The 25,643-nt window shown below is 43.2% G+C and overlaps 1 protein-coding gene across 7 annotated transcripts; it reads right to left on the bottom strand.

The window, feature by feature from the left end:
• Positions 1-470: 470 nt before the first annotated feature.
• On the bottom strand, positions 471-22,987 carry TTLL1 (TTL family tubulin polyglutamylase complex subunit L1). 7 transcript variants are annotated; one of them, XM_079975321.1, is made up of 10 exons: positions 22,801-22,987; positions 17,715-17,831; positions 16,695-16,903; positions 14,585-14,765; positions 13,763-13,897; positions 12,374-12,482; positions 11,671-11,814; positions 9,795-9,881; positions 7,763-7,926; positions 471-5,606 (listed from the first exon to the last, which is right to left on the bottom strand). In XM_079975321.1, exons 2-10 carry the CDS (start codon positions 17,825-17,827, stop codon positions 5,477-5,479), a joined length of 1,272 nt encoding a protein of 423 aa, XP_079831447.1. In that variant the 5' UTR covers positions 17,828-17,831; positions 22,801-22,987; the 3' UTR covers positions 471-5,476. The 7 variants fall into 7 exon arrangements, with proteins under 7 accessions (XP_079831447.1, XP_079831449.1, XP_079831443.1 ...); XM_079975323.1 differs by lacking the exon at positions 22,801-22,987 and adding an exon at positions 21,683-21,803; XM_079975317.1 differs by lacking the exon at positions 22,801-22,987 and adding an exon at positions 20,917-20,940.
• Between the last annotated feature and the right edge of the window lie 2,656 nt (positions 22,988-25,643).

Below are 25,643 nucleotides of genomic sequence, written 5' to 3'. Positions count from 1 at the left end.
TTTCTTGGTTTACAAAGGTATGCACAATGTCTCTTTTTTCAAGTTACATTTTCCATAGGTCAGTTTCATTTGTTGAGACATTGGGGTTACATTAGGAAGAAAAAGAGGGGGAAAGGTGGAGGGGGCCGTGGGGGTGGGGTCAGGAGGAGAGGTTTCTATTTTGCTTAATGTATGTGTGGGGTTTTGTGTCAGCGCTTGCTTTCCTTGGGTGGTGGGAGAAATTGGGGTTGGCCTAGGGTGCGGTTGCTTGTTTGGGGTTGGCTGTGGTGAACTTTGTTTTTGTGTGTGAGTGGGGGGGGGACGTGTTTTTGAATCGGATTAAGCCATATTGATTCACATGCTGTTGGCGGTGTGGCATTTGCCCAATTTTGGGGGATACATTTGTATTGGGGGAGAGAAAGGGTTAACAGGTTGACCAGTAAGAAAGCCGTTTTTGTCCTTAGTTCAGTTGGTTCTTTTTTTTGGGGGGGGGGGGGGAGATAGGAGTCAGAGTGAGTTAGAGACAGGGACAAGACTGAGAGGGAATAGAGTGACAGCGTTTGGAATATATTTTAAAACTTGATTGTGTTTGAAATAAACTTTAATCTTCATTGTTAACTCTACCTGACTGAGACTCAATTCTTCACTGGGGAACCCTGGGTTTCCCCCCCACAAAATTGGTGTAAGCGGAAGGATAAAGTAGTGGTGTACAGGTCAATAGTCCGTGAAACGACCGGGGTCTCTGTACGGATGCCACAGGCGTGTTCTTGTCACTGTCTTGTGGGGCTGTGTATGTGATAAAGGGGAGCCATACCAGGGTGAAGGTATCTTCTTCTATTTGTCCCCGTGTCAGTTTCAGTTTATTGGTTAATTTTTCTAGTAGGGCTGTTTCCAATCCTATTTGGTACCATTGGTCCATGCTTACTCCTGACAGGTCTCTCCAGTGTTTGGCTATGATGTTTCTGGTTGCTGAGAGTAGACGGGTTATGAGTTCTTTTGTGATGTGAGTGGGCATTATTGTCTTGGAATATGTTTAGTAGGGTCAGTTCTGGGGTGGTTTCTAATACTTGCTTAGCTATTCTACATATTTATTATTATTATAATAATAACAACAATTTATTATTTATACCCAGCCCATCTGGGTGGCTTCCAACAAAACATTAAAATACAGTTATCCATCAAACATTAAAAGCTTCCCTAAACGGGGCTGTCTTCAGATGTCTTCTCAAAGTCTGGTTTTAGTTGTTCTCTTGGACATCTGGTGGGAGGGCGTCCACAGCTATTTGTTTCTCTTTTTGTCAATAATTTGCCTCAGTTACATCTTTAATTACTACGGGCTGTTGGTCCATCTACCGTAGCTAAGCATCATCTACACCAGTGTTTTCCAACCTTGGCCTCCAGCTGTTTTTGGACTACAACTCCCATCATCCCTAGCTAGCAAGACCAGTGGTCAGGGATGATGGGAATTGTAGTTCAAAAACAGCTGGAGGCCCAAGGTTGGGAAACACTGATCTACACTGACATGATAGCAGCTCTGCAGGGTTTTGGCCCAGAAGTCTTCTTCCTCAGCTCCATGAACCCTTTTCCTACTAGCTCTGGTATGAGAGGCACTGACTGCCAGAGGGGAATGGGAGCTCACAAAGCGCATTGTTTCAGACATTTTGAATGGATTGATTGTCTTCTACTGTAAATGGTTGTAGGATTGGGCTTGGCAAAGGTTTTTTTAAACTAGTTCATAAATGGAAAATGCTAACCCACACAGGCCCCCTAGTGGGAAATGATGTTACTCTAAATGGCCATGGAACTACCTGTGCACCTTTTCTGTCAGTCATTGACTGTAATCGAGATTTAGCTACTGTCTCTAGTTTCAAGGCAGGCATTTCCATTTCTGAATGCATCTTCTTTGCAGGAATGTAGCTATTCCTCGTTTGTAAAGATACCCAACCATTAGCCCAAATGACACAAGAATCTATTGGTTTTGTAATTTTTATCTCTTCCTCAGTTTCCCACTCTTGTTCCCAAAGTTGTTTTGTAACGTTTTTGCACCTTTTTATCATATGATTCTCTTTAACCTATGGACAAAACTGTGTATACTTCTGTTATATAAGATACAGATACATTCATGTGTGTACTGTGGTTGTTTGCATTTTAGAATTTGCTTTTAATTGATTTTGTAACTTTGCTAGTCCAGTTCCCCCTTAACTACACATACAAACCAAATGATTGAATATGTTATGTTTTAGAAATTCAAATGCATGTGCATTAGTTGCTGCAATTTTTATTCCCACTCAGAGTATGTATTATATTTCGCAAAGAAGTTGCAAAATACATTTTGCCAAATACTTTTCTAGCCCTCTTTTTTGAGAATTGCTTAACCTTGTGCAGAGGTTGCTCAAGCTCTTCTGAAGCACACCAAAAGTCCACCAAGTCCCGCATCCTGTATCCCAACAGGAACCAGATAGATGCTGCCAAACAAGCAGGTAATCAAGGCAATCGCTCCCCCTCACTGTTTGGTAACTAGTGATATCCTGCCTCTGAACATGCAGGTTTCAGTTAGCACAAAGCTCCCCCCGGGCCCCCCCCCCAAAAAAATCCTGGGAACTCTAGTTTCCCCCTCACAGAGTTATAATTCTCAGCACCCTGAAGCTCAAGTCTTATGGGCTCTTTGGTGGAAGCCTTTTGCTTCAATTGTATGGGATGTGTGCAGCCATACTCCTTTTTTAAGAATTCCATAACCCACAGTAGGGAGGCAAGGACAGCAGTTTCCCTCACCTGTGTTGGAAGGGACCCTTGGGGACATCTAGTTCAACCCTTTGCAATGCAGGAATCTCCACTACAGCATCCATGGCAGATGGCCATCCAGCCTCTGCTTAAAAACAAGACTCCATCACCACCAGACCTCCCAAGGGAGTCCATGCCACTGTCAAACAGCTCTTAGGATCAGAAAGTTCTCCCTGATGTTTAGTCGGAATCTCCTTCCTTGTAACTTGAATCCATTGTTTCTGGTCCTACCCTCCAGACCAGGAGAAAACAAGCTTGCTCCTTCTGCCATGTGACAGCCCTTAAGAAATTTGAAGGTGGCTCTCCTATCTCTTCCTTCAGAGACATACAGGTTACTGCATGTTTTCCCCCTTCAGTGTAGCTAGCAGCAACAGGGGAAAATACATAAGCTGTGAGGAAGCAAAGAAAAAGAGATCAGAAGATGCAGATCTTTCATATTTTGTCAATTTTGGACCCGAATAGAACTGGCTTCAAATAAAAATTCCCAGAACATGGGTTGCTGATGTCCTCATCCTCCAGCCCCATGGAACAAGCAGCACCTGCCCCCCCCCCTCATAAAAAAGGGGAGTCAACTCACCTTGTCCCTTTGGATCATGTGGTGATTAAGGCTTTTAGTAGGCTGACGCTTTTAAAGCTTGTGAACTGGGCAGCCCCCTGCTTTTCTGCCCAGTTGTACATAGGGGGAAACTTTGCTAGTATTTACAGCATCCATCTTGCGATTCCTCAGGAGGTTAAGTATCTACTACAATGATAAAATGCTTCTGTTTACAATGGCATAATTCTTTCCAATACCTGGGCACACGAACATTTCCTAACAATGTGTGTTTGGGGAGATGGATGAGGAAACACCTGCCTTTATGCATGACATCACTACCATGACATTCACAATTCACATTCACAATTGGATTGCAAATGTAGTTAACAGCAGCTTTCTCCCAGCCAAGAAGTGGCTCAGAGAAATCCAGGAGGGATTTCAAAGCAGACTGCACAAAATAAACATTCTTAACCTTAAAGCTATTAATAGGCCTTTTTAAAATTAAAGCCACAACACAAAGGCGTTCCTCATTAATCCCATCTTCCCCTTTCACAGCATCTCCCATGCTGTTCAATGTCCCCAACATTACACAGCAGATTCTTAGGTTTTGTTTGGTGCTTTGAATTGATCTTAAAGCAAGTCACTTTGAGTTACCTTAGAAGAAATGACTAACAAATACAATAAATAATAGTAAAATAAAATGATGATAATATAAGCTCAATTGTCTGGAAAGCTTGAAGTACCATTTGGCTTCTAAACTAGTTTGGTGCTCAGAAAGCATGATTTGGTTTGATGTCTGTATTGAGCCACAGTCTCACATTGGCTAACGCCGCAGGAGTTGTCTTTATTGTGTGTCCTTGGGGTGCAAAAATTCACTACTTTGCTGCATCTCTTCCCATACATGATGTCCTTTTTCCTGTCTCTCTCGGAGACCACCTTGGTAGGAAAACAGAAGAATCACTAAGAAGAGGTAACCAACCGGCCAAAGTCAAAAGGTAGCATCTAATAGTAGTGACAGCAGCATGTTTGTGACTTAAAAAAAGTGGCTACTATAGTTACATACAATTGTGGTTTAGTGCACTGACATGTTTAAGTAGCAAAAATGGAAAGACTATTAAGAGTAGAATGCAGCACCCCAGAGTAAAAATAAATGTTGATGTAGCAATTTGTGATGCTATCTGACAAACCCACTGCAATGCACCAGTTTCTTAGTGTGCTTGCCAGATTAACAATTGGCGAATGATACTTGAAACTCAACACTGACGTTGTTTCTGCCAATAATAGCCGTTGCATCAAATTGTGCAGAAACGTATTGCTGTATCAGCATACAGCTTATAGATCGGTCTTTGCTATATATAGTCATGACAGCAGGCCTGTCACAATATCCCCAGTACACAAAGGCTTTATTAGGTTCCCCCACCCATTCTACAAGTGGCTTTTAGAAGTGGAAACATGTAGGTTGAAAACAGGCATTTCGAACATGAACCATACTGATTTGGTCTTTTGGTGTATTTTGCAAAAAAATTAAAAATAAACGTATGTGTGTTTTCAGTAATATACTCTTACAATTCTAGTAAAATATTAAGAAAAAAAGACAGCTTTTCTCCCTACAAAATATGAATTTCAAGATGAATATTTTGTCCAAAGTGGCATCTGGGGGCCTCTTGGCGCCCACTGAGGTTTCCAGCCCCTGCTGATTTATTGAAATGTCAGTTTGGGAGGGCTGGGGTATTTTGTAGTCCAAAACAAAACAAGTGCCTCTGAACCGAAAAGTATTGTGGACCCCTATGGTAGCAATGTGTGACAAAGCAACCACTTGTTTGCAAGACACAGTAATTTATTTATCGGTAAAAAGCTCATTTCCAATTATATTAATTCATAGTATATATTATTACAACTATTTCATACAACATGCAACATAACAGTCCTGCAGTAAAACTGCAATGAACTGATTAATAACTGTTTATATACATGCTAATAAACCAATTTTTCCAGTCCTTCAATGTCACTGCCGGACAGAAAAATATTCTGTCCTCTTTGCGCAACATTACTTCCCCCATAAGAGCATTTTGCAAACAGGAAGGAGGTCATCCAAAATCTGAGCATCCATTTCAAGCAAACTTCCTACAAAAACCACAGCCCTGAATCTCAGGAAGCGTCAGTCTACAGTTCATTCTGCAGCTACTTCCATGTAAGGGGCCCTGATTTTCCAGTGTCTCTGGCTCGAGTTCCCTTCAATCCAATGGACTGCCCAGAGCGACTTCTCAAATCACGATCTGACACTTCACTTTGTGCCATCTCTTCATCATATCTAAGGGCAAAGAGAAAGTCAGTATCGTCCCATGGGATTCACAGGTGGGCTAAACAATGATCAGAACAAGGTGGTACTGCTCCTCCTAGACTTTGCTACTACAGGTTGTAGATGGAGGAATTGAATGCTTGCCAATTATTTGCCTATTATTATTATTCCACCCACAATATTAGGATGGTTCACAACACAAAAATACATGATAAAAATGAGAACAAAAAACCAACCAACCAATAACCCCCTCCCCCCAACCCCATGCATATTGAAAGCATGTGAAGGACAACACTTCTGGTTCTTCTGCATGCAGAAAACCTGTGTGGGGAAGATATTTTATATATAAAGGTAAAGGTATTCTTGACCGTTAGGTCCAGTCGCGGACAACTCTGGGGTTGCGGTGCTGATCTCGCTCTATAGGCCGAGGGAGCCGGCATTTGTCCTCAGACAGCTTCCGGGTCATGTGGCCAGCATGACTAACACCGTTTACCTTCCCGCTGGTGTGGCTGACGTGCTTTCAAACTGCTAGGTTGGCAGGAGCTGGGACCGAGCAACGGAAGCTCACCCTGTCGCAGGGATTCGAACTGCTGACCTGATCGGCAAGCCAAGAGGCTCAGTAGTTTAACCCACAGCTCCACCCGCGTCCCTATTTCACATATACACACACACAATCTCCACTTCTTGTGTGTAGTCTACAGTGATACAAGCCACTAAAGTTTAGGAAGAGCTATGAAGGTGAACGGCGTTTCCGTGCGCTGCTCTGGTTCGCCAGAAGCGGCTTAGTCATGCTGGCCACATGACCCGGAAGCTGTACACCGGCTCCCTCAGATAATAAAGCGAGATGAGTGGCGCAACCCCAGAGTCGGTCAGGACTGGACCTAATGGTCAGGGGTCCCTTTACCTTTATACCACCATTATACTGCTGATTGTGTACTTTGGCTATACATGCACACAATCTCCACTTCTTGTGTGTAGTCTACAGTGATACAAACCACTGAAGTTTAGGAAGAGCTATTCCACCATTATACTGCTGATTATGTTCTTTGGCTCTATCACAGGACAGAAGATAAGAATAAGAACTTGTTATTTTGAATTGAAAGCTTCATGTTAATGTTTACTTCTGTGTATGTCCTATCAATACAGACAACTGCACTATTTCTTCCAGGGATGTGCATCACTACCGTCTAAAGCCTCAGCTGCCATTTACTATGTAAGTACTTTCCATTTTGCTTCAAGATTAATGGCATAAATGACAGACGGAGACGTCACTCAAGTGAAACAAATGGCTCATCTAGAAGAACCTTAAAACTTAACAGCAACAAACCTCAGAGCTACTGCACATTTATAACTTGCCACAGCAATCTGCAACATTCTGAAATACAGTGGTACCTCGGGTTAAGTACATAATTCATTCCGGAGGTCCGTTCTTAACCTGAAACTGTTCTTAACCTGAAGCACCACTTTAGCTAATGGGGCCTCCTGCTGCTGGAGCACGATTTCTGTTCTCATCCTGAAGCAAAGTTCTTAACCTGAAGCACTATTTCTGGGTTAGCGGAGTCTGCAACCTGAAGCGTATGTAACCTGAAGCATATGTAACCTGAGGTTCCACTGTACTTAATAATGTGATTATCTGGTGAATAATGGCTGTTATTTCAACAGCTATTCACAGAAGGATGCAACTGTAACAGACATATTTAACCAGATATAATGAAGAAAAATTGTGTGGTACAGTACAGAAGTCAAGGGTGCAAGGCTGGAATCAGGAATGGCTAAGTCACCTGGCACCCTAAGTAAGACTCAATTCAGGTGATCTTAGTGTTTGAGGCATAAGTATTTCACGGGACTATTTTTTCCACCATAAAATGGGTCTTTCTGCAGTAGAGATCCCTGTGGGTTGCTTTGGGAAAGATTTAACAAAAATACTAAATCTACAGACTTTGTGAACCATTGTATTTTTATGCATTATGCATTTGTCATGGTCTGAATATGCTCAGAAATGTTTTCTAAGAAGTCATTCATAAAAGAAATAAGTAATAATGTGCCATCTGAGTTTTTGCTGAGTTAACACCAAGACTAGGTTACACTCAGATACTAGTCAAAAGGCAGCCCTAAAGCATCTACTTGCAGAGGTTCAGACAATTGCTTTATCTATGATTAATACTTACAAAATCTCATAATGTCCAAGGGCTTCTTTGGGGGGAGATTTATTCCATTTACAGTCTGGAATTTCCCCGTTAGGGACAGCAATGTTAAGTGTGTCATTAATAAGATTGTATTTGAGGATACGATCATTGGCAGTACTGGAAGTAAGAGATGGAGAAGCGTTGACCTACAATGTGTACACAGGAGGGAGAAAAATAGATAGTTCACATCCACCAATTCTTCCACAAACAGAAATACGATAAATCATCAAGAGCACCTCAGGGTCATTCCATAAGAAGTTGCCCAATTTTTGATGACTTTTTTACCTCATATCGGCCCATTTTCTTAAAATTTTGAACACTTGTTGAATGATCAGAACTAAGTTTAAATCTAAAATTTTACCTTTTTATCTCATCCCGTTTTTGAGTTGTGGGGGTTTGAAATTTTAAAAAACTGACAATTGTGGCCTTGCCAAACTAAACAAAAATCTTAAAAGCTCAGCTCAGAATTGAGATATTCCCAAACTAAAAATATCAGTCTCTTCAGAACTTCATGGGCTTTAATTTGATATGGCACATGATGGATTTACTTTAAATTTTAAAGTTACAAAATTAAAAAAATGGTTGAAGTGATAAAAAATTATTAGGAATTAAAAATTCCAAAAATGTATTATTTCATATTTCTAAGAGCGTCCTGCAAAATTGGGATCTGACTGGGATCACATTTAAAAATATATATTTTGTACATATTTGTTGGCCCTATTGGGTTCTACATTGGTGCCTCGCAAGACGAAAAGAATCCGTTCTGTGATTCTCTTCGTCTAGCGGTTTTTTCGTCTTGCGAAGCAAGTCCATTGACGGATTAGCGGATTAGCGCTATTAGCGGTTTATCGGATCAGCTGATAAGCGGCTTAGCGGCTTAGAAAAAGGGGGGGAAGGGAAAAAACCCGCAGGAACTTGCAAGACATTTTCGTCTTGCGAAGCAAGCCCATAGGGAAATTTGTTTTGCAAAGCGCCTCCAAAACAGAAAACCCTTTCGTCTAGCGGGTTTTCCGTCTTGTGAGGCGTTCGTCTTGCGGGGCACCACTGTATTTAGGATAAATGGGTTTTCCTGGAGTAAAATGTAACTGAATAAACAAGACTTCAAACTATAGGATCAGTTACTTCAGACATTTCTTCAAAAAGTTATTCAATTAAAGGGTATCTGAAAAAGCTAGTCAGGCTTTTCTTTTTAAACAGTGTTCCAAGGCTGTTTCAAAACAAGAACACAAAATACAGAATAAAAAAAAGAACAAAACCAAAAGGCCACAGAAGGTCCAAATAGCCAATGGCCTGGTTACAGAGCAAGGTTTTCGCCTGGTGCCTAAAGACAGGGAAAGAAATGCCAGGCAAGAGCCTTCCACAAACTCCCATTTCCATCAGACTCAGCGCCCGCATGGCCAATGGACAAAGACCGATGGGAGTTCTAGCCCAGCAACAACGGGAGGGCCAAAGGTTCCCTTCCCATCATCTAACAATGTTTTTCTGCAGAGTTGTAGATCTTGAAACGTGCCCCCTGATTTTCATGAATCGAGACTGCCAAGTTTGCGAAGTCCTACCAGGTGCTATGATGCCGTAGTTTGGTCACCATAGTTGCCCTGGCTTCATTTCCCACTTCCCCTATGGCAGGAGTCAGCAGAGCCCGAGTCCCAGCTCAGGGGCTCAGCATCCACTATGCCCCATACAAGGAGGCAGCAAGGCTTCTCTGTGAGGAGGGGCATAGCTGAGTGGCCGATTCCTGGGATCTCTGATGAGAAGAGATCTCCAGAAACAGCGCTGGGAAATATCGACGTTGAAGGCCTTGGAGAGCAACAGCTACGGCAGACAGTGCTAGACTAGATGGACCAGTGGCCAGGATTCACTATAAGACACCTTTTTATGAGTAGTATTCCTCAAAAGCAAAGACTTTCCCATTCAGAGTCTCGAGAAGGGGAATCCTTTAGGAGCCAATGAGCAGGATCCTTTTTCCACACTGCTTTTCAAAGGAAACCTGCAACGCCAAGATAACTCCGCTTACCTCAATAAGCCATGGCTTTAGCTTGTCATCAATGATGATGTCATATCCGTAACATTCAAAGCAGTGTTTATCATTGTTCATTACAGGCTGAAAGAGTTGAAAATGTACATGAGAGCAGAAATGAACATCGGTACAATTTTACTAGCTAAGACTCCTGAAATAAATATGCAAGGCATTTCAGTTACATGCTCCCTATTTTGCTAGGCTGCTGTCAGCTGTGGGACGCCCTCAATAAATGGTACAAACAATCATATTGTGGGCTAGAAAAGGGGGTCCAAAAAGTATGACGGGCTACTGCTTGATATTGCCACCAACCCAGCTGCTCTCCACCCATAAAGGACTCAAGGGAAGGTGTTGGGCATCATCCTGCTTTTAAGAACCCCCAAAACTCAAGAGATCCTCTCCAAGTCTTGCTTTGCATTGAAGGGGGTGGTTGCCAGGCTCAAGGAAAAATACTTCTTAAAAAAGTATTTTTCAATCATACAAAAAATTATGTAGTTCTGAGGGCATGCTATTGTCCCCTGATCAAATAGGTAAAGGTAAAGGTACCCCTGCCCGTACGGGCCAGTCTTGACAGACTCTGGGGTTGTGCGCCCATCTCACTTAAGAGGCCAGGGGCCAGCGCTGTCCGGAGACACTTCCGGGTCACGTGGCCAGCGTGACATTGCTGCTCTGGCGAGCCAGAGCCGCACACGGAAACGCCGTTTACCTTCCCGCTGGTAAGCGGTCCCTATTTATCTACTTGCACCCGGAGGTGCTTTCGAACTGCTAGGTTGGCAGGCGCTGGGACCGAGCAGCGGGAGCGCACCCCGCCGCAGGGATTCGAACCGCCGACCTTTCGATCGGCAAGTCCTAGGCGCTGAGGCTTTAACCCACAGCGCCACCTGCGTCCCTGATCAAATACTCATGCATTAATGGGTGACACAACTACCCTCACACACATACGCATGCCAGCCTTGGCAAAAAGGTAAATTTATAGAAACCCTAAATGACTGTGACCTTGGACCGACCAGAGGGATGGCAACCCTGGACTTAATCTTAAGTGGCACCCAAGCCCAAGTATGAGATGTAAAGTGTTGCTGGACTGAAAGGAAGGAGTGACCATAGGACTATTACATTAAATAAACGTGTAAGTGGCCACTTGCCAAGAAAATCCAACATAGGAACATTTGAGTTCAAAAGAGGAAACTTCCCCCAAAAAGAGGGAATGGAGAAACTTCCCAAGAGGAAAAGTTTCCACATACAGACCCTTTTAGTTTAGAAAAAAAGGCAAATAAGAGGTGACAGGATAGAAATGTCACGGCACGCAGAAAGGGGATAAATTAAAGTCTCTCTCCCTCGTAACACGAGGAACTCATGGAGATCCAGTGAAGCTGAATGTCGGAAGATTCATGAGAGACAACAGAAAGGACTTCACACAGCACATGGGATTTTCTCCTACAATGGAAAATGATGGCCACCAACTTTGGTGGCATTAAAAGAGGTGTAGCCAAATTCACAGAAGACAAGGCTGTCGGTGTCCCCTAGCCAATGATCAGAGGCACCATGGTTCAGAAAACCAGTTTCTGGAAAGTGGAGAATACGGTTGCAATCAGGTCCTACCTGCAAGCTTGCCATGGGCATCTGGTTGGCTACTGGGAGAACAGGATACTGGACTAGACAGGCCACTGGCCTGGCCCAGCAGAGATACGTTTATGTTCTTATATAGTCCTTATTTGTACACAATGTGCATACTGCCTGCTTAATAAACTCTCTGGCCTTTTTTTAAAAAGGACACCGAAAAGATAAGCACACATATTTACAGCCTCAATATTCAAACCGGGAAGAGCAGAAGGAAGCATTATAAAACGTATTTTTCTTTTGTTTCTCTACTCACTGCAACGGCTTTCAGTGACTGCACAATTATCCAGTGAATTTCATCAAACAGCTTGTTGGTGACATCTTTCCCACGCGTGCTTTCTAAATACAAGCGCAGATTGCTCACTGTCCATTTACCACCATGGATGTGATTGTAATCATCCTGCAGAGGCAAGGCATCAAATCAAAAAGTATAGATTTGATATCAGCTGTAAACACACTCGCAACATTTTCCAAACAGTTCTTTGTTGATTTAATAGAGCAGGAGGTTCACAAGCCAGACTCTAAAGTAAGTAAGGACAGCAATACTGTTGTGAAAGAATAAAGGGAGCTGTCACAATGGTCTTCAATCAGGTTTTGTGTGCAGGATAGCTAGTTGGAGAAGCAGAGACATTGGCCCCATCAGCACTGTGCATTTTAAACAGAATTGTACCACTTTAAACAGAGATCATTACCCTCCGCCCCGCCCCCGCCCCCGCCGCCAAAAAAAGCCTGAGAAATGTAGTTTGCTAAGGGTTTGAGAGTTGCTAGGAGAACCCTGTTCCCCTCAGAGGTAGAACTCCCAGGAATTAACAGCACTTACTGTAAGTCCACTAAAGCAACAATGGGAAAGAGGTTGTAATCAAGGGACTGAGGAACTGTATTTTTATTACATATGTTCCGTTTATAAATTTATTTAAAGTAATTTAAATATACATTATACGAAAATGTTCCAACTTTACCCCATGCTTCTGAATGGCAACATTGGTAAGATGCACAAACATGTTGTCTAATTCACTTGTACTTGGTGTGTATTTTACTGTGCAAAAGCGACAAAACCCAAGTTTATACCTGAAATGCAAAAAAGGGAGGGGGCAGGTTTTATTGTTCACCAATTTATTTATTTATTTTAACTTATAAACTGTCCTGGAAATATTGATATCAAAAGCTGGCATATGCATTCTTAAAAATAAATGAATAAACTTCTTTTAATCCAATAAATGGATGTATTAAAGCAACAAATGGACACATTACAGTAATAGTTATTATGGAGACAACAACTAAAGGTAACTCAAATACATCATAATGTCCTGAATACATTCTGGAAACAGCAGCTGCAGTCCTCGCTGCATCCTGCACAATCACCTTGATTAGGATTTTACTGCTCAATTTCATAATGATGAATATCAATGTTATTAAGGAGGTATTAAATTTTTCTCAATGCTTTTTGCAATCCTGTTTGTTTTTCTATTAGTGCATCAAAATATTGTGGCCACTAAAGGGAAAGATTTAGAAGTTAACAAGGTGCCAGGGCTGGATGATATTCATCCCAAATTTCTTAAAGAATGCAGAATTCTGACTGCTGGCCTATTACAGGCTTCCTCAACCTCGGCCCTCCAGATGTTTTGAGACTACAATTTAAGCAATCTAACTCCTACCCTGTATACATATCCAAACCATGATAGAGAATAAGAATGGTTTCTTCAAACTATGATTTCAGAAGTCTTTGAGATTCTCAACAAAATACAGAGATAATATTAAAAGTGAGATATTAGAAGATTAATTCCAAAAGCTTTAGACTAAAGCACTTCAAAAGTTTCTAAAGACATCTTGGCCCATTTGGAACAAAGAAACAGATTTCAATGAAGGAAAGTGAAAAGTTTCAGGGCAATGCCAAATTGTACAAAAGTGAATTCCAGCAAAACCACCTTGAAGCTGGGAGAAGGAGGAAGGTGTGAAGGGATTGGCCAGTGAGAACCCAAGGGGAGGAGTTCCTTTGTGGATGCAAATTTGTGTCAGTGCAAATTGGGTCAAACAAATTCTCCATACCCAAATTATGGGGGTGGGGGAAATAACAAACAAATGTTCGTTTTCTTTATGATTTGCCCTGCTGGGATACATAAGACAATTTCTAGATGGGGTTATTTTGGAGAATGTCATCTGACAAACTTAGCAGGGTTACTCAAAATCTCCCTTCCCCTCCAGCTTGCCAATATGCATAGGGAAATATAACAAGTTAAAATCCAACTTCCTCACAACTCTGGATGAAAATTACCCTCCCTCACTTTTTATTTCCAGAGTGCCACTTCTCACCCTGAAACAGGGGCCTTGTCAGAATATGGACAACTTACATGTAGCATCTCAGAGGACGGTAAGTAGACACTAAAACATACAGGCGAAGGTCAAATTTCTTCCCACCTATCAGTAGAGGATTGTTGATATACAGAGAAATCACATAAGCTTCTTTAGAGGACTGAGATATAAACCTAGGGAAATGTATATTTTATTATTTCAAATGTGCTAGTTGCATTCAACTGTTTGCTTTTATTTGTAAAACTAGCTCTAGAAAAGTAACAAAGGCAGTTTCATTTTAGTGCTATATGCAGAACTGTTGAACAAGAAGAGCTGACAGATAGGACTGATTACCGGTAAATCTTTCTGAGAAAAGAACGAACTTCCCTAGACCGCAAGCATTTAAAAGCAAGGACGACCAATGTGCTGCTCACAGAGTGCTTCTTGCAGCTACGGAACACTTTGTAGGAAGAAGTTCCAAGGACTCATTCATGTAAATAAATGATTTTAAATATAACAGCTTTTGTCTTAATCTGACTGGCAAAAGGTTTTGAGAATATTCTTAAAACTCTATCCACCACAGTTAATAGTCATTTGGTGCTTCCCAAAACAGCTTCCACTTCCTTTAAAAAGAGCACTAAAATCATTTCATGCAATTACACCAAAGCCATCAGTGCCACAACTTACAATTTTATAGGCCCCATCTTATTTCTAGATTCATTTTTATCTTACACACGTAAAGTGCCCTGTAATCTGTAATAACTGTTTAAAGCACTTATGAATGACCTTCCAGCAAAATAAGAAAGTCACAAATTCAGACAAACATGCTAGACTGCAACAAGGAGTTAAACAAGACCCCACCCCTTTTTGAAGAAACATACGTGGATGTTTTGCTGTCTCGAGACCATTTCTTAATTTGGGAAAGTTTGTTGATAAGGAATATTCCTTTCCCCTGAGCTTTTCCGCAGGGTTTCATAATCCAAGTACTGGAAGGGTTTTTCCGGAATTCTTCAACAAATAAATTGTAATCAGCTGGGAGCATAAAGGTGACAGGCACAAAGTCTAAAACGCACCAAGGAAAACCAAGAATTAATACAGCATAGTTATACAGAGTGCCATTTAATTACACAGTGCTTTGCAAAGAACCGATACCAAAGGAATTTATCATCTAAAAATATTTAATACAGTATATACATCAACACATAAAACTAAAGGGGAAAATGCAGCCCTGTTCACATTCTCTCCTAGTCTACATTGTTTGTTAGTTAAGGTGATGGCAGTGACAGGGCTCATCCTCTCTCCAACACCTGCACTCCATGTTTAATACTAGAGTAGAAAGAAGCTTGGATAGTTTCGACCAGGCTTCCTCAACCTTGGCCCTCCAGATGTTTGAGACTACAATTCCCATCATCCCTGACCGCTGGTCCTGCTAGCTAGGGATCATGGAAGTTGTAGGCCAAAAACATCTGGAGGGCCAAGGTTGAGGAAGCCTGGTTTGGACCAATTAACAAGTGACAGAGAAATAACTTTTTTGTTGTTCACCATCTTAAGAGGATTACCACAAGTCGAAGAGTATCTGCAGAACTTCACTATCAAGAGTTACTGAAAGTCTATTTAAACCTTAACTGATAGTAAGTACATTAAGAATGGAGTTACATTCTCACAACTCATACTATAGTAATGCTAAAAGCATTATGGGAAAAGTCTGATTCTAGACAGCCAAATAAGGCTGTAAACCCAAGCATACATAATGGGAAGTCAATCCTATTGAAATCAACTGGGCTTATACCCAAGTCAACTTGGTTAGGATCAGACTGCAAGCTCGACAACTGATGGCCTCAAGAAAGCCATGTCTGTTTTTTATACTCTTGGAAAGACCAAACATGATTTTAAACACCTGCTCCATTACCAGCCTCTCATAATCTTGGACAAATTACATCTTTTCTCACACTATTGGAAAACTGTAGTAAGACTTGCAATAAGGCTGTGTTCAATATGTCTGCTCTTTTAAATCTGCAAAAATATGCTTCAGAAACCTTGTCCATGTGACGTTTTCAGAAATCTGTCTCAGCTGATTCACGACTGACATTTGGCCTATTGAGCTAAGTACCGGCCTCAAAGCAACGTTATCTGAGCCCTCATGTCTCAGTTGTATTTTAACTGAGATGTGGTTCAAAAAAATCACTGATGTTTTTATCTTAATGCTCTCTCATACACAGTCTGGACAGGCAAGAAACCACTCTCAACTTGCCTTTAGGGGATCTTTCATGAAATAAATTTGTTCCTCAGACCCTCACACTGAAGCTATACTACTACCTACTACCTGAGAAGATGTGCTCTACACAATTAAGAGCTTCTGAAGTGCTTACATTTCCCCTGAACTGTTGTGTATGTGGTCACTGACATTGAGCAGAGCAAGACACACGGAGAGATGAGTAAGCTGCAGAATTCCCTGGAAAACCACAGGCCTGGTTCAGACGCCACTTTAAGTCACGGTATAAGATTCAGTATGGCTTAAAGGAAATGCACACTTTGTTCGTCCTTTCAGTCCACCAGCGAGAAATCAAACCAGAGGTTGGCTTGCCGTTATACAAACAGCATGTGCCGGTTCACACATGTTTCCCAACAAACTATTATGGTAAGCCAAGAGCAGACCTTGTCGCCTACCAAACCACAATGGTAAGCCAAGAACTAACCCCATCATGATTTGTTAGGAGACAAACAAACCACAAGGACTGCTTTCCACAAAACAGCTAGCCCGCCTCTGATTTGTTTCCTCACCATCAGAAAGGAGGGAAGGAGAACGAACCATGGTCTTTTTGAGCAGCTGCACCAGACACCCTGCTCCACAGTAAGTTAAACAATGATTTAATGTGATGTGTGAACCGGATGGCAAAGATCCAAATTTCTGAATATCTATTATATGCTACTGAGGGATGTCTTGTGTTTAAAATGCACATACAAATAGTAGAATTGGCCAAGTCAACTCACCTAAGTAAAGGTATTTTCCATTTTCATCTTTCTCTGCGAGAGGGCTACCTTCTTTTTCTAATTCCTTCCTGTACCTCTTAATATTTTTGACCATTAAGTCCTTTCGGGTGAGCTCATAGTGATTTGGGAAATGGTTGACAATCTGGTCATCAGAGAGGCGGTAACCAGTCTCCACGCTGAAAACATTTCGAATAGTTTGCACACTCATCCTGTGAAGAGAAAATTGTCACTGGGCTTCCCTCAAAATATGCAACTCACAACCTGATAGGAATCAGGCTGGCCTTTGCATTACATATGATCAGGAGAAAAAATCATCAGACAACTTGAAGACATCTAATAAGAAATCTACTTCACTCTTCTTACCACCTCTTCTCCAGAGAATTTCCAAAAGGCAGTCATTCTTGAAGGTGGAGCAGGCATTCTATAAATTGTTGTTGTACCCTACAAATTATCTTGTTATTCTGCATTCCAAGCTCTGCTTTTCCCCAGGAATCATTACAACAGGAGGGGCTTCGCACGTACCTGCTGCCTCTCCAAATTATGGTATAAGTGGATTGAGCAGTTTCTGAAAACTGCATGAATATAAACCACTGATGAACAACCCTAACAAGATGCTCTTCTCATACACAGGAATTAGATGACCATATATTTAAAAACACAAAAATATATACCATGATAACAAAGAAAAACTATACCCCCCCCCACGTTTAAAAGGCCAAAGATTGTTTAATTAGCCCAAGGCCTAGGAGAAGAGGAATGTTTTGCCTAGTGCCTAAATATACGTAATGAAGGCACTAGTTGAACCTCCCCAGAGAGCATCCCACAAGGAGGGAGTCACCACAGAAAAGGCCCGCTCTCGTGTTGCTACCCTCCAGCCCTCTCATGGAGGGGGCACATGAAGAAGGGCCTCAGGGTCCAGGTTAATTTGTATTGGGAGGTACTAAGTTCAATGGGGCTTACTCCCAAATAAGTGTAATTATGTATGCAACATGTTCCACAACACACACACACACTGCTTACCAGTAAAAATTCCAGTCTTCATTTTCTGACACTTGGACCCATCCCCTCTTCTCAAAGTTGTTTATAAGCACAGATTTCTCTATGTCAGTAACCCATTTGACTTTTCCTGCCATTATCCTAAAAGTAAAAAAAAAAAAGCATCTTAATTTAAATGGGGAAAACTGATACAGGTGAATACAGGCAGTCCCTCATTTACGTGGGGGTTACGTTCCGAGGCACCACGTGCATCGATGAAATCATGTATAATTGAAACCCATTGGAAAAGCCTGCCAACAACCTCCCCCCCTTTTCAGTGACATTTCAGTGACATCTTTATGACATTTCCGGGTCACTTCCTGTTCAGAACGATGCACATATACATGGTCACATACATATTGAACACACCTAAATGGGGGGCTGCCAGTATGTGAAATAATTTCCACAAATAAATAGCATTTAATGGGAAAAGGAATAAAATATTAGAACATTTTAATCCTGCTATATTTAGCCCAGCAGGGATAGAACATGGCACTCTGGGCATAGAAGGTACAACTCACCAATGCAGCCTTTTTAAAAAAGATATTTAATTTGCACTATAGCGCTTATTTATTAAAGTATGACTGCCCAATTTCTCTCACAGCTTTTAAGGCATGTTTTGAGATTGAAAGTTTATTTGGGGAGGGGGAATTAGTAAAATGCTAGCGGCTGGAAAAGAAGAGGTGTTTTAATAATTTATTTTAAGTAGTGCTATAATCCTTTTTCATTTTTTAAAGTTTCACTCTACCAATGTAATAATAATAATAATAATAATAATAATATTAATAGCCAACATGCATTTCTGCACTAACTGAAAAAAATTACAAAATTTAATGACAAGGTGTGCCAAGTCACAAAATATTCACCTACTCATGTCAAAACTATACCCCTTGGAAGGAAGGAAGAATAACAGTTCCATACCTTCAGGGATTGTACTCCTCCTCCATTTCCCCCCCTTCTAAATATGCCAGATTTCTGCAGCCTGAAAGAAGAATAAGCTCCAGAAGTCATAAAAGAAGACTACTTCGATAATATGATGTGGATAGCCCCACGAAGTCAATGAGGCATGGCAATTCTATACAAAACCTATTGTGGGTAGCACCCTACATCAAATTGAATTTATCGAGGGACTTACATGCAGGATAATGAAATATTCCAAGTTACCCATAATACAAATGTAAGAATCACAACATTAGTTTGGTGAGCGGGAAAGGATATTGAGAAATCTCTCAGCAGGTCCCTGAAGCTGGGTTTTCCCCACATGTCCCTATGGAATAAATACTGCTAATGCAGATTTCATTATTTTTATTTTATTTTAAGTATTTATATCCCGCCTTTCTCCCAAACTGGGATTCAAGGCAGTGTACAACCTTTCAAAACATAATTATAGAATAAAGGTAAAGGTAAAGGGACCCCTGACCGTTAGGTCCAGTCGCGGACGACTCTGAGTTTGCGGCGCTCATCTCACTTTATTGGCCGAGGGAGCCGGCGTACAGCTTCCGGGTCATGCGGCCAGCATGATTACGCTGCTTCTGGCAAACCAGAGCGGTGCACGCAAACGCCGTGTACCTTCCCGCCGGAGCGGTACCTATTTATCTACTTGCACTTGACATGCTTTCGGACTGCTAGGTTGGCAGGGGCAACAGGAGCTCACACCGTTGCGGGGATTTGAACTGCCGACCTTCTGATCGGCAAGCCCTAGGCTCAGTGGTTTAGACCCGCGTCCCAATTCTAGAATACAAAGTAACAAAAACCAAATAGTTAACCACAACAGTTAAAATGCAACGACACACACATTGAAAACCAGCATCAAAATTAAGTTTGCCCTGATAGCAGCTCCGTGGTCAACATCATCTGCCCCTTCGGTTCCAAAGGCCTGTCAGCAGAAAGAGAACAAAGGGGAAGCCAATCTAACTTCTTCTGGGAGAGAATTCCACGATATGTGAGTGTGACATTAACATACAGTGGTGCCCCGCAAGACGAATGCCTCGCAAGACGGAAAACCCGCTAGACGAAAGAGTTTTCCGTTTTGGAGGTGCTTCGCAAAACGAATTTCCTATGGGCTTGCTTCACAAGACGAAAATGTCTTGCGAGTTCCTGCGGGGGGTTCCCCCCCCCCTTTTTCTAAGCCGCTAAGCCGCTAAAAGCCGCTAATAGCGCTAATCCGCTAAGCCGTCAATGGGCTTACTTCGCAAGCCGAAAAAACCGCTAGACGAAGAGACTCGCGGAACGGATTCTTTTCGTCTTGCGAGGCACCACTGTATATGAGAGAGTGCTGGAGGGGAAATAGTTGAATAGTTTGCACAGACAGGACCCAGGGTGTGGAGTCAGTGGGTTCTGGGAGGAGTTAGTTGGGAGTTGTGGGTGAGCAGTTGGCTGGCTGGTTGGGAAAGGCAGTTGGTAATAGAGAGACAGTTAGGGCTGTGGGTTCTTGAGTGTGGGGAGGTAGAAGAGATAGAGTGAGGAAAATAAGACTAAGAAAGTAAAGAGCAACAATGTTTGGAATGCTGTAATAGTTTTGTTTTATGCCTGAAATAAAATACACTCTTCTTTATTAATTGAAAAGTTGACTGAGAATGAAGTGATTTTACCAGGCAGGACCTGGTTGGTGGAAGCGGATTAGTGGTGTACGGGTCAATAGTCCATGAGACGACCGGGGGCTCCATACGAACGCCACACTGAGCAGCCACAGAAAAACATTCTCCCTTGCCATGCCTTTGATGCTGGTGGCACTGAAAGAAGTCGCTCACCCAAGGATCTTAGTACCAGCGAAATATATTTCATGTGGCCTGGGCCAAAGCCATATAACCAACACTTGGAATTGTGCTCAGAAACGGACCAGCAGCCAGTGAAGTTGTTTTAACAGGGGCAGCCCCACACACAACACATTACAGTAGTTCAACTGGCGTGGGCACAGTTGGCGCATGAGCCATAATTATGGAGAACGCGGAGATCAGGACCGAATCCAGGAGTACACCCAAACCGTGAGCCCGACTCTTCAAGGGGAGTGAAACCCCATCCAACACAGGTTGAATACTTATTCCCTGAGCCTTCTCCCAACTGACCAGGAGCGCCAATGTTTTGTCTGGATTAAGCCTCAACTCGTTCAGCCTCATCCAGTCCGTGACTGACATCAGATACTGGAAAAGAGATTGAGGCATTCTGCAAGGTCTTAAAGAGCACTTACCTATCAAGAAAATAGAACTGAAGGAAACACTTTTTCACGGCTTCGATAAATGTAGATGCTGGAAGAGGAATGGACTTTATAGATTGAGGGATTTGATTGTGGACAGTAGAATTGTATTGTACCATGCTACTAAAAGGAATAGCCATCCCAAGAAACCTCAGTGGTTCAAAAACATTCAATAGATTTTATTTCTGCTGCAATAAAAAACCCGGCCATTAAGGATCTGAGGCAGGGGTCAGCAACCTTGTTCAGCCGTGGGCTGGTCCACTGTCCCTCAGACCATGTGGTGAGCCAGACTATATTTTGGGGAAAAATATAGGAACAAATTCCTATGCCCCACAAATAACCCAGAGATGCATTTTCAATGAACGCACACATTCTACTCATGTAAAAACACGCTGAATCCCGGACCATCCGCGGGCCGGATTAAGAAGGCGATTGGGCTGGATCCGGCCCATGGGCCTTAGGTTGCCTACCCCTGATCTGAGGAAATAGTTAGGAAAAAGAGAAAAATAAGGATGGGACTAAAAGGAAAACGGTTACTCTGAATACAAGGGTGCAGCAGCCACATGCATTAAATGACAATTGTGCATCTGTAAACAGATACTAAGAGTCCTCTCACCAATATAATCCTTTTAATTAATAATAATAATAATTTTGCCACACACATTAAGCTGGCTGTGCACAAGTTAAAAGTGTATACCTTATGGGCTTAGTATAACAGTTTTTTAACAGTTCATGTTTAATTGACATTTTGACTGCCTACCCAGGGGGACTGGACTAGAGGACGCTTTGTGCCTCTTCCAACTTGGGCATTTTGGAAGGGGCAGCTTTTCTTCCCTTTGCACGGCCACCTGCTCCTGCCAAATCACCCCCTGAAGGCCCTCTTCCTCCTTTGGCATTTGGCTCCCCTGGGGGGCTTTTCTTTAGAAATGGAGCACAGGAGCTGCAGGGGACACCTGGGAAAGAAGCTGAGCTGGCTCCCTACCCGAGGGCTATGAAGAACTTATTTGTGTATTGTTGCGATTAAAATGATCCATGATCCTGTTGCTTGAGGAGTAAAGAGCAACTGCACCCAAATGAATTGCTGTGCAAGAAATCATAGAATCCTAGAGTTGGAAGAGACCACAAGGGCCATCGAGTCCAACCCCCTGCCAAGCAGGAAACACCATCAGAGCACTCCTGACATATGGTTGTCAAGCCTCTGCTTAAAGACCTCCAAAGAAGGAGACTCCACCACACTCCTTGGCAGCAAATTCCACTGTCAAACAGCTCTTACTGTCAGGAAGTTCTTCCTAATGTTTAGGTGGAATCTTCTTTCTTGTAGTTTGGATCCATTGCTCTGTGTCCGCTTCTCTGGAGCAGCAGAAAACCACCTTTCTCCCTCCTCTATGTGACATCCTTTTATATATTTGAACATGGCTATCATATCACCCCTTAACCTCCTCTTCTCCAGGCTAAACATGCCCAGCTCCCTTAGCCGTTCCTCATAAGGCATTGTTTCCAGGCCTTTGACCATTTTGGTTGCCCTCCTCTGGACACGTTCCAGTTTGTCAGTGTCCTTCTTGAACTGTGGTGCCCAGAACTGGACACAGTACTCCAGGTGAGGTCTGACCAGAGCAGAATACAGTGGCACTATCACTTCCCTTGATCTAGATGCTATACTCCTAAGACTGCTTCCATGCGGCGCCGGCGGGGGGGGGGGTCGCAATTTGAGGGCCCCCCCGGGGAAGCCCTGCTGGGAGGGGGCCGCCTGGCTTTCTTGGGTCTTTCCTTTCGCCCCAGGCCCCTCGTGGCCGTGGGCTCGACTAGATGCCCCCCTGGAGCCCTGCTCCCTTCTGCGCAAAGCTGCCGGGCCTCGAGACGGGGAGGGAAGCTCTTTACCTGTCCCAGAAGCGGAGGCCTTTCCCGCCGCCGCCCAGGATCCTCCTCGCCCGGCGCCTCGGCCTTCTCTCCCCCGAGAAGCCGGCAGAGGAGGAGGAGGAGGAGGCCGGCGGGCCGCTCCCCTCCGAGCGCTTCGCCAGCCGCTGCCTGGTAACCGAGGGACGCCCGGGAAGGGAGGAGGAGGAGGCGGAGGTCTGCCCTCCTCCCCATCCCCATCATTGGAGGATGGCTAGATAAAGGCGCAGCGACTGCGCGGCAGGGGGCTCTTAAGCGCCTTTCTCCTATATATACAGGAGATAGATAGATACAGTAGATAGATAGATAGATAGATAGATAGATAGATAGATAGATAGATAGATATGACTATTCTAGATCTATTTAGCCACCTCCCCTCCCTCCCAGAGCAGCCCAATGTCTTCTGCATCTAACGTTTGTCATCATCATCATCATCATCATCATCTATTTATTTATTCCCTGCCTTCCCCCGCCCCCTAAACACGTCTTGAAGATAAGCAAGGAGCCTCTCCCCCCCCCCAGGCCCCAAGTCCACTGCAGGGTCTTTGGGGTGCAATGTCTCTGCTCCACACTATTCTTGCATTCAGTTGTAGCAGAACCCCAAAGTAGCACAGGTGTAAGGTAAAGGTAAAGGACCCCTGGACAGGTGGGAAGGGCCTACGATGCTGACACATGCTAAACTTTCAGATCTATGTAATTGATTTTAAAAAAAATACACTTGCTTCAACATTGCAAAGTATACTCCCCCCCCCCCCCAAATACGGAAATGAATTTATGTAAGGAAAGAAAGGCATGGTGCTGTCTTAATTTAAATCTAGGTAAGACACTTGGGGCTTCATACTTTCCTTTCCTCCACAGTATATGATTATGCATTGGAAAAGCAAACATAATGACACAAGGTCTTACACATTTCATACTTCCATGTCAGAGTAAAATCAGCATGTAGCTCCTCCCATGCAATTATTTCACAAGTATGCACAATGTAGTGTGTGCATGTCAAAAGAACATGTATGGAATATCAAATGCTACAACATACACATTGGTTGCATGTTATTTTGTACATATACAGGAGTGGTTTTTTATGTAAGAAAAACAACAGCACATGAAGCATCGAATTTGTAGTTCAGGTGTATGACACAATTCTCAGACTTGTTCCCTAAAAATAACATATAAATTGCTCAATTTTTTATACTCTATAACAACACTTACTGGCAGGTAGGGGGTCATCGTTAGCTTCCTTATTTCTTCCCCCTCCTTCCCAAGTCTCCGTGTTCATGATGCTGTTGTGCAAACCCAGACCGTCTGCCAGAAGAAGGGTACTGGAACACTGGTAACAAAGGGCGCATTGCCTATATCCTGATTAAACAGGCAGTGGATGCAAATTCTAGGACATAGTTTCTAATGCATCCGTCAGGGATTTCTTATTCTGCAACTTACGTGCCAACAAAGCTGTATGAAACAAGTCATGGTGTGTGAACTTGCAGTCTACTCATCCTTCTTCAGTGATGTCATTTAACATTCCTACTCCCATTTTTTATTTTTTTTTTTACTAAAACCTCTGAACCTGTATGGAGCTCATTTTATTCCTCACTGAGCAAATGGGGCCTATGCCCAGTTTTTAAAATTAAGAAGCAGGACTTTTCTCCAGAGTAGATGGCAGGCCTGAGATACACCATCTCTCTCTAGAAATGAAGCAGTGCTTTAGGACAAAATTAGACTTGATGGCAGCAGACACAAGAGTACATCTTGGCACCTGAGGCAAACCACAAATGACATCCAAGAAAAAAGGGGAACAAGGCATGGAATAAAGATCACCATGGACCAAATGAACAAAGCAATAGGCTGTCATCAAACTGCTGTCATTAGCAGTACTATTGTTGTGTGAAGATACAACATTTGTTACTCCATTTATCTAATGGTGCTGTATGCATGTTCAGGAGTCTCACTGCAGAATTGGAAGGGACCCTGAGGGTCATCTAGTCCAAGCCCCTGCAATAGGCAGGAATCTCAACTAGAGTATCTTTGACAGGTGGCCATCCAACCTCTACTTGAAAACCTCAAATGAAGGAGAGCCCACCATATACCTTGAGAAGGTTTGGGACCACATCAGCCCCTAAAACACTTTGATTGGTGCCCCCCGTCTCTTAGTTTTGTCTGAAATGTTGGAGGTAGAGCCCGTCCAAGACATTTTGCTGCCTGAGGCAAACCAGAAAAAACCCTGGGAACTGTAGTTTGTTAAGAGCATAGCTGGCAAGCGTCCCTTATTTGGAGGGACAGTCCCTTATCCCAGCGCCGTGTCCCGCTGCTGTCCCTTATTGATGGATGTCCCTTAAATTTCCCGGGTTTCAAAGGAAGCAGCTTCTCTCCCTCCCTGCCTGCCGGCCAGGGAGAAGGGAGGCTCCAACTGTGTTGCTTGGCTGCTGGGCCCGCCCCCCTCTGGCCTCCTCTCACCAGCCTCGGCCCCCGGGAACCCCTCCTCGCCGGGACTGGCAGGAGCCTCGGGCCCTTCTGCCGCCATTCTCGCGGCCGCCGAACTGGGCATCTCTGCCTGGGGCCTCCCCTCTGCCCGTCACCGCCGCTTCCGCTCCTGCTAGGCCGTACTGTGGCTGTGCCGCCGAAGGACCTGGATGAGATGGGCAGCCTGGCATGGTCTATGAATTGATGAGCCTTGAGAGGAGAGCGAGGGCAACCATAGAGAAAGCAGTTCAGAGAGAGGAGGAAGAGGCGGAGGCGTGGGCAGGTGTTCCAAGGGCTACAAGGGAAGGACCACAAGCGCTTCTCCCATAGATTTGTAGTGGTAGACTAGCATAGATGGTCTGATCTGCGGG

The sequence above is a fragment of the Podarcis cretensis genome (assembly GCF_951804945.1).
Source record: "Podarcis cretensis genome assembly, chromosome: 5".
Lineage (NCBI taxonomy): Eukaryota > Metazoa > Chordata > Lepidosauria > Squamata > Lacertidae > Podarcis > Podarcis cretensis.
This window is presented reverse-complemented; position numbering and strand designations above follow the sequence as displayed.

Coding starts and splice junctions, on each gene's coding strand:
- TTLL1 (XM_079975318.1), bottom strand. CDS start 18,992: ATGTGGGGAAAACCCAGCTTCAGGGACCTGCTGAGAGATTTCTCAATA. Junction 14,766..16,694: donor TGGAAAATACCTTTACTTAG/GTGAGTTGACTT, acceptor GGTGCGTTTTAG/ACTTTGTGCCTGTCACCTTT. Junction 11,815..12,373: donor TTGCCATTCAGAAGCATGGG/GTAAAGTTGGAA, acceptor TTGCCTCTGCAG/GATGATTACAATCACATCCA.